General features: G+C 57.0%; 2 protein-coding genes across 5 annotated transcripts in view; one reads left to right on the top strand and one right to left on the bottom strand.

The window, feature by feature from the left end:
• The first annotated feature begins 269 nt into the window (after positions 1-269).
• ASB6 (ankyrin repeat and SOCS box containing 6) lies at positions 270-6220 on the top strand. 2 transcript variants are annotated; one of them, XM_012772196.3, is made up of 6 exons: positions 278-776; positions 2405-2586; positions 3610-3716; positions 3827-3935; positions 4435-4521; positions 4663-6220. In XM_012772196.3, exons 1-6 carry the CDS (start codon positions 664-666, stop codon positions 5328-5330), a joined length of 1266 nt encoding a protein of 421 aa, XP_012627650.1. In that variant the 5' UTR covers positions 278-663; the 3' UTR covers positions 5331-6220. The 2 variants fall into 2 exon arrangements, with proteins under 2 accessions (XP_012627651.1, XP_012627650.1); XM_012772197.3 differs by lacking the exon at positions 3827-3935 and having other exon boundaries at positions 270-776; positions 4663-4909.
• A 683-nt stretch (positions 6221-6903) lies between these two features.
• NTMT1 (N-terminal Xaa-Pro-Lys N-methyltransferase 1) overlaps positions 6904-10150 on the bottom strand; it is a 42801-nt gene continuing 39554 nt past the window's right edge. For all 3 annotated transcript variants that reach the window (XM_076009116.1, XM_012772203.3, XM_012772198.3), the window contains 3 exons: positions 9218-9433; positions 8144-8396; positions 6904-7294 (listed from right to left, as the gene is read on the bottom strand). In XM_076009116.1, the coding sequence (XP_075865231.1) occupies positions 7038-7294; positions 8144-8396; positions 9218-9379 (672 nt within the window). In that variant the 5' untranslated portion in view covers positions 9380-9433 and the 3' untranslated portion in view covers positions 6904-7037. The remainder of the gene's footprint in view (positions 7295-8143; positions 8397-9217; positions 9434-10150) is intronic.

Below are 10150 nucleotides of genomic sequence, written 5' to 3'. Positions count from 1 at the left end.
AGCCCGCCGGCCAGGTGCTCGCAGGAACAGAGAATAAGGAACTGTCCCATCGCCGTGGGGACGTGACGTGCGGGGGCCGGGGTCCTGTCATTGCAGTCAGCGTGCCCAGGTGGTGACAGAGGTGGCCAGAGCCCCTCCTCGCGGGGAGGCGAGAGCCAGGCCCAGCGCGGCGGAGCGGGGGACACGCCGAGCACTGCAGGGCTGGGGCGCAATGGGCGGAGCTCGGACGGCGCCCAGCGGCCGGGGGCGGGATCGCAGGGCGATGCGGGGCCGGGCCGGACGTTGGCAGGAAGGGGTGGCCCGCCTGGGCATCGGATCGGGCTTGGCTCGGGTCTACGCCCCGACTCCGCTGGAGCCGCCCCTCTGGAATCCCCTGGAAAATACTCCCCTGGCTCCGTCCCCTAGTCGCCGTCCTGGCCGCGCCGGGGTCCTCCGAGCCCGCAGGGGGCGCTGTCGCCAGGCGCGCACTTCCCGGGCTCGCGCGGACCGGAAGTAGTGCGAGCCACTTCCGGCGCGGAGCAGCGGCTTGGGCGGTGAACCGAGCAGGGCCCAGGGGCTGGAGCAGCAGAGCCGAGCCAGGTCCGGGGTCGTCGGAACGCATCCAGTTGGCGTCTCGGCCTCGCGGAAAGCGCGGCCGCCCTGCCGCGCCCGGGGGCCGCCACGATGCCGTTTCTGCATGGCTTCCGGAGGATCATCTTCGAGTACCAGCCGCTGGTGGATGCGATTCTGGGCTCCTTGGGGATCCAGGACCCCGAGCGGCAGGAGCCCCTGGACCAGTAAGTCGCTCTCTCCTGTCGGCGGGCCGAGGCCTCACCGACCCGGCGCTACTTCCCGCTTTAATTGTCACGACAAGCTTGGCGGGGTGGGGTGGTTGTCTATTTCTTTTAGTGATGGGGAGACGGGCGGAAGCCGGAGTTGCGTGCTCCCTACGCGAGCTCCTTCGCGCTGGCCCCTGTCCTGCGCCTTGCAGGGTGGAGCGTGCTCGAGACCAGCGCTGGCAAAGGGCAAGGAGGATCCAAGGGTGGAGTGTCGGCAGGGCCTGCGCCTCAGGGCCCCACCCTGTGCCCTGCCTGTCTTGTGCCCTACCCCCCGGAGTTGGAGGGCAGCAGGGTGGAATCTGTGAAGGCTTCAGTTCTTACCCCAGAGTGGTGCAGAAATGAGCTTTTTGTAGTTGGGCTCACATTTGTAAAGACAAAAGCAGGTCCGTCCGTGACCCTGTAGGATACGTGTTGGAAAGTCAGTATTCGCTGCCCATTTTGCTGAGCACTTGGGGGACATCAGTGGGCTAAACATATCCCTGGCCTTCATGGTGCTTATGCTCCATAGAGACTGACACTTTGATCAGTAATCAGTACATCGGGTGTAACGGAGGAAAGGGGGCTGGGGGGACGTTATCAGTTGGAATTTCAAACACCGGGGTGTCAGGAGTCTCTCCAGGGACTTTGATGAAGAACCCAGGCATTCTTCATCACTATATCAACTCTGTTCACTTTGAGGCTTGCTCTGACAATGCAGTGCTAGGTGTTTCTTTAACTGAGGCTGTGCAAGATGAGTGAGAGTAGGCAGCCAAGGGGGACTGCATGGCCTTTGTGGTAGCCCCAGACATCGTGCAGGAACTGTCCCCGGTGCTTTCTTTGCATCCATGGTGCGCTGGGCGCTCTCCAGCTCTAGGGTTGGTGCAGGGGAATGAGATTGAACCCTGCCCAACCAGCCAACTGAAGGGGCATAGATGAGGGAGACTAAGGGAGACCGGTGGGGAGCACCCATGGTGGAGAAGGGAAACCTCACCAACAGGCAGAAATGGGACGGTTGTCTGCATCCAAGGGCATGCAGCTGTGCTTGGGCCTGAGCTTTGGGGAAAGCCTCAGCAACTCTTAGTGCTGGCCAGGGAGGCCAGAGAGGGCTCCAAGTGAGTCTGGGGACCAAGTGGGTTGGCGCCGGATGAGAGGGGCCTTTGTGCACCCGTCCTTGGGAAGGCTGGGAGCGAGGAGGCTCTGTTGGCTGTCCTGGCGCCCTGCAGCTCAGGGAGAGCTGGGGTCTTTGAATGTGAAGGGCTTTCTGAGGAAGGAGCCTCAGAGACTGGTTCTGGCTCCTGGCCTCAGGGATTCCCTTCAGTCTCAACAGCCAAGCCAGAGACCAGATTCTTTGGGCACCTTGGGATAAGACTGCAGCCAGCCAGTCCTTTCACAGCAAACCTAGGAATCTGCTCCAGTTTAAAAGACCCAGCGTGGCCCTGTCTCCACTTTAGACTTTCTCCCAAGAGAGATTTTCTGCCCCCACAAAGCCAGGGCCCTGCCTTGGTGGGTGACTACAGCAGGACACTAAAGGTTGCCCACCCACAGCGTGCCTGGGTCAGCTGGTGCTACAGCTGTGCCTAGCCTCAACCATCTCTCTCCTGCTCCAGGCCCAGTTATGTTGCCAACGAGGAGAGCCGACTCCTTGTTCTCACTGAGCTGTTGGAGAGGAAGGCCCACTCTCCATTTTACCAGGAAGGTGTGAGCAATGCCCTGCTCAAGATGGCTGAGCTGGGGCTGACACGTGCAGCAGACGTCCTTCTGCGGAATGGGGCCAATCTCAACTTTGAAGGTCAGCTGGAGCCCAGAGGGCCTGGGGGTGAGCAGGCAGGCAGCTTAAGTGTGGCCCTGCTCTAAGTGGGTGAACAGGCCTTTGGCCCTTGCTTGTATTGTCCTCTTAGGAGTGACTTCCCTCATTTACTTCCTGGGTGGTAACCACCAAAGAAACCCCCATTGGCTGGTCTCCCAACCCCCTGTGGGCTTTCAAATGACTCTTACCTCTTCTGTTCCAAGAGCCACTGTGTTGCTGTCTCTCCCATGTGATTGATTTAGCAAACTTTCCCTAGCTCCCAGATTAATCCTCACTTCCATTAATGTGAAAATGCGGCTGCTGGCACTGTGCCCAGAGCTAAGGGAAGGTAATTTTCTGCCACTTACTCCGAGCCAATTTGCATTTCTGCTCATGCCATAGGGAGAGGAGAAAACAGATAAGCCACATTAGGCATAAATCACAGCAGGACCGTGTTGGCTGCTGGCTTGTGAGTGCCGAAGACGTGAAGGAGCTGTCCTCCTTTCCTCTCTGGCTCTCACCGGTGGAGGGCAGGGCCACTGGGGAGACAGACTGCCTTGCGACTGAAGGGGGCCTTTGCTGACCCAGGAGACCGCCAGGCATGTCTGTCTTCCCACTAAGGATAGGCTCAGAGGCTGCTGGGCTCCTGGAAGCTCAAGGAGCTGAGGAGGGAGGGCCCATCGGAATTCTGGCTGTTGGTGCCAGGTTCAAGGAGCAGAGCAGCCAGGAGCTGCCACCCAGAGTGTCCCAACAGTCCTGAGAGGAGATGCCCCATTTTATGACCCCGTTTTACAGAAGAGGAAACCAAAGCCCAAACAGATTTAGTAGTATGCTCACCAGAACACCCTCAGGATCCTATAGCATCTGGTGAGGACAGCTCTGTCCCAACCCCAATGGTGACAGGAGCCTGGGCCTGCAGCTTCTGGACATTTCCGGTGAGAGCTGGGGCTGGGCCGAGGCCAGGCCCAGACACGTTGTGAGAATGCCGATAGGCAGGACTGACACAAGCTGTGTCTGTGCCCTCAGACCCAGTCACCTACTACACGGCCCTGCACATCGCTGTCCTGCGGAATCAGCCGGACATGGTGGAGCTGCTGGTGCAGCACGGGGCCGACATCAATCGAAGGGACCGGGTGAGTGCCAGGTCCCGCCTGCTTTGAAAGGGGATGTGTAGGGGCCCAAGCTGCCTCGCAGTTCCCCCAGATCCCCCCAGGCTAACCTGGCTTGTGCTCCCTCGGCTCAGATCCATGAGAGCAGCCCCTTGGACCTGGCCAGTGAGGAGCCGGAGCGCCTGCCCTGCCTGCAACGCCTCCTGGACCTTGGCGCCGACGTCAATGCAGCAGACAAGCACGGTGGGTGCCTCCTGTGGGACAGCCTGGGCCCTGGGCACCTTGTAAGGGACACCCAGCGTACTCCAGGACAGCAACTAGGGCAGGCTGGTACTGGCCGTGTCTGATGGCACAGCATGGCTGGGTGCACAGGTGGATTTTGCTGAGTTCAGAGGCTTTCGAGAGGCAGTGCATTGTACCCAGGCTGGCCCTCGGCTGTCTATAGGAAGAAAAGGGGTATGTGTGCGCTCAGCTTCTAAGGGAACAATGGCTTCCTGTTGGGAGACCCAGCCTGGGTCTCCGGTAGCATCTCAGGGTCCAGAAAAATCCTACCTCCACTGGCCCTTTTACTCTAAGTTTTGTGGGGGTGGAAAGAGAATGCCAGAAGCCTGTCACCCTCAGAGCTCACTTTGAGCTCAGTCCTTTTGAAGTTCATTTTCTGACCCTGAGTGTCTGCTTTCCACCCCATCTCTGGGTTGCCCTGACCTGGCTCCCGCTCCTTTCTCCCTCCCCCGCTCCCTAGGAAAGACTGCTCTGTTGCACGCTCTGGCCAGCAGCGACGGCGTGCAGATCCACAATACTGAGAACATCCGGCTCCTGCTGGAAGGAGGTAAGGCTTGTCCCCCAGCCTCGCCCTTTCTCACCACTTCACTCTCTGCAGGCTCGCCCGCCGGCTCCCTTAACCGTGTAGCGTTGCTGTGCAAGGCCAAAGGCCTTCTCCCACATTCTGTTGTTCTAATGGCTCCTCTAGGGGCAGATGTCAAGGCTACCACCAAAGATGGGGACACCGTGTTCACCTGCATCATCTTCCTGCTTGGTGAGACTGTGGGAGGGGACAAAGAGGAGGCCCAGATGATAAACCGCTTCTGCTTCCAAGTAACGCAATTGCTGCTGGCTCATGGGGCAGACCCCAGCGAATGCCCAGCCCACGAATCCCTCACCCATATTTGCCTCAAGAGTTTTAAACTGCATTTCCCTCTCCTGCGCTTCCTGCTGGAGTCTGGCGCTGCCTACAACTGTTCCCTCCATGGTGCATCCTGCTGGTCTGGCTTTCACATCATCTTTGAGAGGCTCTGTTCCCACCCAGGATGCGCCGAAGATGAGAGCCACGTGGACCTCCTGCGCAAAGCCGAGACTGTCCTGGACCTCATGGTGACTAACTCCCAGAAACTCCAACTGCCTGAAAACTTCAGTATCCACCCGGTAGGCAGCCTGGCAGACAAGATCCAGGCCCTCCACTTCTCCTTGCGGCAGCTGGAGAGCTATCCCCCACCCCTTAAGCACCTGTGTCGTGTGTATATCCGGCTCTACCTTCAGCCGTGGCCTGTGGATGTGAAGGTCAAAGCCCTGCCTCTGCCTGACCAGCTGAAGTGGTACCTTCTCAGCGAGCACAGTGGCACCCTTGAAGATGACATCTGACAGGGCCGGACTAAAGGGAACAGGGTCTGGGCAGCTTAAGTCAACCCGTGATGGACTGGAATACCTGTGACAGCCTTGGGGTGGGGTCTTTTGACCTGGGAGATGAAATGTACCCTTCATGAGTACCAAGCCAGCCAGGCAGAAGCCACAGCTATAATCGTCCTAGTGGTAGAAGGTATGGCTCTATCTATGTCTTAAGGAAAACTATCCCCTTCTCCAAGTCTCAGCCTACAGTGGAAATGTGGGACAGGGTATAGATGTCGGACCAGTACCCTCTGAATTTGAGGCAGTGCCAAGTCTAAGCATCCCCAAGAGCTGCAGGAATCTGGTTTGTCCTGCAGGGAGGCGCAGCTGGAGCCAGAAGGAAGCCAGGGGTGTGCCCTGTGGGTGCCACCGGTTGAGGGCCCCCCTTTGTCTCTTTTCACTCCAGATTCTGTCACTCACAGAAGTGCTTTTGGTGAACTGGGGGAGAAGGCGCTGTGGGCCACCACAGGCCCATCTTCCTGGTGTTGAAAGTGGAGCTGACCCTGTCACCACTCATGGTCTGGGGCTGGGTCACCTGTGGCCCCGCCTACCATTGCTGTGCCCTACTGGCAGCTCTGCTCAGGACAAACCCAGGGCCTTGGGGACCATGTCTTCTGCTAAAAAGCAATCATGAGTGCATAACCAGGGATAGCCCTTTCAGAAGTGTCTCGTTTTGTGAGGGGCTTCACCTGACAAAGCGAGCCACCCAGACAGAGCTGACTGCACCGCCCTGTGTGGAGGCCTCACAGGCTCGCGTCCAAGTCCCATTGGTCGTCACGGATTGTGTAAATGCCTTTGAGAATAAGCTAAGGTAACTAAATGATATATTTATATTATAAAATTAAACTGATTCTCTTGGTCTTAAAGGTCCTTGTATGACATTTCTGCCCCCCCTCTCCCAGTTTAAAGGATCTCATGGCAGCCAGTAAAGGAAGAAGAGGTGGTAGGCAGGAGCAGATGCAGCATTTGGGGGCATGCGTGACATTGGTCCCTATAAAGAAGCACCACTCCAGACCAGCTGGGGCCTTCACAGTACGAGGGCTCACCCCTTTTATTTCTGACTGAAAATGCCCGCCAAGGAGCCCCAAGCCCAGTGAAGAGTAAGGCCACAGACCTCTCCCCTTGCTGCAGGCTGTTGTGACCATCACTTTAAGGCCACCAGAACCCCATCACTGAACAGGGCTTGGCACGTGAACACTCCCACAAGCAGCAATTGGACAGCCGCCCACGAGTCCCACCAGCCCAGCTCTGTTCCTCCCCCTAAGAAAAGACCACAGTCCAAGCCCTCCACCACCAAGTTAGGGCTCATTCCCCTCCCCTTACGGCAGCCAGGCCTGTGGCTACAAGGAGACTGGAGACCCAGGGAACCAGTTCCTGGTGCGATCACTGTATTCCCACTTATGGGGCATCTGGAGCACCCTGGGCTGCATCCCAGCCCCTACCGCCCAGTCCCCACCTCAGCACAGCAAGGCCAGGCTCTCGCCTCACTGTGGACTCAGTAGCACCCCTCCCAATAGGCCCCACCTTGCCTTTTTAAGAAGAGTCTGTATAGAGTGGACGGCAGACAGGTATATTTAGCGGCCTCTCAACATTCCGAACTATCAACGTGGAGCCTGGATATCACCCACTGCCAGCAACCCCCATCTGGGCTGCAGTTCCTCAGTTTCTCCTGCCAGCCCAGGCTTATCTCAGGGCAAAGCTGTAGACATGGTAGATCTCATCTGGGAGGTTCTCCTGCTTCTCCTCGGCCAGGAGGCTGAGGCCTGCGCTGCGGATGATCCTGCGCACCACCTCAAGGTCCCGGCACACGCTGCTGTCCACATCATCTAGGATCACGCCCTCCTGGGCCATGTTGTCTTTGATGACAATGATGCCATTGCGGCGGAGGCCCCCCTTGCAGCGCCGTAGGAACTCGGCCAGGTGCTGATCTGTTAGGTGGCCTGGGGAGGGCAGAGGCGAGGTTACCAGGGGAAAGATGCAAACGTACACAGGCCATGGGATGGAATGCATTTTCCAGCCACTGCTCACTGAGTCCTTCATCTGTGCCTGGCATTTGGTGCACACACACGGCCTCTCTGGCTCCCAACAGTCCCGAAGAGTTTACTAAACTGGCTCACAAGTCACCTACCCAAAGGCACATTAAGTATGAAGCTGACCTTGCCCACTACCTACCCACTATGCCACCCACCTCTCCTAGGCCTGGATCAGGGGAGCGTATGTGGGCTATGGCTGCAGCACTGCCGGAGTTCCTAAAGCAGGTTTCCTCCCCGACATTAACAGTCCACACACAGGCTTCTTAGGGCCAGACCCAGAATGTCCACAGCAGAGCTGTGCTGCCCGCCTTAGAGGTGGCGGCTGACTACTAGTGCAGTGGACTGCCACCAGGGCACAGCATTCTAGGTGTGCTCTTAGGCTAAGTAGACACAGGACAAGGTATCAAAGCAGGGATTGCTCACTGCAAACAGCATGGCTTACATTTTTCATTAAAAAAAATTCCTTATACAACTTGTTTTCCCCTCTTTGAATGCGGTAAGTTATTGGCCATTTAAAATGTTTCAACAGAAAACTGCCCCCAAATGGATGGTAGCAGGTATTCAGTTGAAACAAAACCTAGGAGGAGAGCCACCTTTCAGGCAGAGTCTCCTCACAGTCCTGGAAAGCACAGGGGCTCAGGGGATCCCTGTGGCCCGCCTGCTGCTGGAGCATAAAGCCCTGCTCCCAAGGCCGTGTGGGGAACCCAAGTGGCAGGAGACGTGCAGGTGGGTGGGGAAGGGCAGCAGGACCCTCACCTATCACCCACTGGATCCAGATCACGTCGTAAGAGTCCGGCTCCGGGCTGAAGTCCTGGAGCCCACAACAGAAGTAGTTCCTCACCCTCTTGCCTTCCTCCCCCAGGTAGGTCTTGGCTTTAACCAGAAAGTCCTCTGTCAGGTCAACCATATCCACCTCCCTGAACAGTGGCAAGAGTAGCCGCTTGGTGATCCTTCCAATGCCAGCACCGCAGTCCAGGGCACACGAAGTTCCTGTCTTGTTCGGGCCTTCCTAAAAGGCAGAGAAGACATATGACCTATCAAAGGGACCCCTTCCTCACCAGCCCTGGGAACAAGACTCCAATCAGGCCTCAGTACAAGCAGGCGGCCAGCACTGCCGGGGAGGGGAGTAGTGAGCATGGTACATTCTTTTTCTGGGCCATACATTTGTAAAATAAAAGCCACTTCTATCTACTTCAAGGTGATAACTTCAGCAGGTGCACTAATCTCTCCTGAGACCCCAGGAAAACAACAGCACAGAGAAGAATTCCCACAGAAGAATGGAAGAGGGGCCAATTGGTGAACAACGCTGGGGAGAGGGAAAGCAGATAGAGGGGTGGTGTCATAGAGGAGGAAAAGCAGCAGCCACCAGTGCTGCCCAAGGGAGACACGAGAAAGGGGCAGGCCTGGGGACCCCAGCCATGGGGATCCCAGCCTGGTACAGAGGTGGGTGGGTGGTGGGAAAGGTGAGGCAGAAGCCATAGTGAATAACTAGAAGTTTGAGTCCAGCAGAACAGCCAAAGCCCAAACACTCAAGGATATGGCAGGAGAGCAAGGGTTTGTCCCTGGTGAAACACAATAGTTTGAGAGGAGTCTGCCCAATTCTGACACCTCAATTCTGCCATAACAGCCAGCTGCTGTCTGGTAACCCTGAAGCTAAGTCCACAGTCCAGAAGTCACCCCACCACCCCAGCTCAAGGCCCTGGGGTAGGTACCAACAGATAACCAAAGACCCTTGCAGCAGTGTTTCATGTAAAAGGCGGCACCTGACACAGACCCGGCAGTGCCACCGGAGCCACAGCCTCTCCTGGAGAGCACACCAGACCTGCCTACCCTCAAAAACCTCTGCAGGAACTTCCGGGAGCTGTTGATGTCGATGCTGGAGATGTGGCCATACCCCCCAAGCATGCCGTCCACGGTAGGTGGGATCTGTTTCCAGTACGTCTTGGCCTTCAAATAGAATTGTTTCTCATCTTCAATCACCTCACTTGTCATGCTGTCACCAAACAAGGCTCTGCTAAAGCACCACGATCAGCAATGGCACCTCTCCTGCGTAAGGAAAAGAAGATCAGTGAGTCAGCCCAGCTGGGGAGCTGGCAGGAAGGCCCCGCAGGCAGAGGGCCAGTCTGACACCAGGCTTCAAAAGTCACGCAGTCCTGCCTGGCACAGAGGAATGTCTAGTATCCATCCCCAAATCTGCTTCCCCCACTGGGATGACAGCACCTGCTGTCTTTCATGCTCAAAGCATGAGCCCCAGCATCCTGGCTTTGAGTTCTTGACATGCTCTACATGACACCTGATTCTGGCTTCTGGCCTAGGGGACAGAGAACCCCGATCTCTATCCCTAAAGAGAAAGGACCACAGAGCAGGGCGTGATAGCAGACCCCAGAAGGGCCTGAGGAGTTTCCACACCCCCTTCCTCCCACTCAGCACAGGAACAACTCACTGTGGGGTCCAGTCCTTCCTTAACGGGAAGCAGGGACTCTGCCAGGCACCGTGCTGTGAACTGGGGGCACAGCCAGGCAGAAAACTACACAGACACACATGTCCACAACCGCGGTAAGGGCTGCCAAGTGTGAGATGCTAGAAAAGTACCCGCTGCAGGGAGCTGACTCAGCAGGGGTTAAGGAAGGCATCCCCAAAGAAATGACAACAAGCTGGAACTGACAGAGGGAGAGAATACTGCTCCTAGAAGAAAAGGATGTGCACAGCTCTTGCAACTGGAAACTCAAGGTCTTATGGGTCAACTTCAAGAGCAGGAACTTG

This window comes from Microcebus murinus, chromosome 12 (assembly GCF_040939455.1).
Source record: "Microcebus murinus isolate Inina chromosome 12, M.murinus_Inina_mat1.0, whole genome shotgun sequence".
Taxonomy (NCBI): domain Eukaryota; kingdom Metazoa; phylum Chordata; class Mammalia; order Primates; family Cheirogaleidae; genus Microcebus; species Microcebus murinus.
This window is presented reverse-complemented; position numbering and strand designations above follow the sequence as displayed.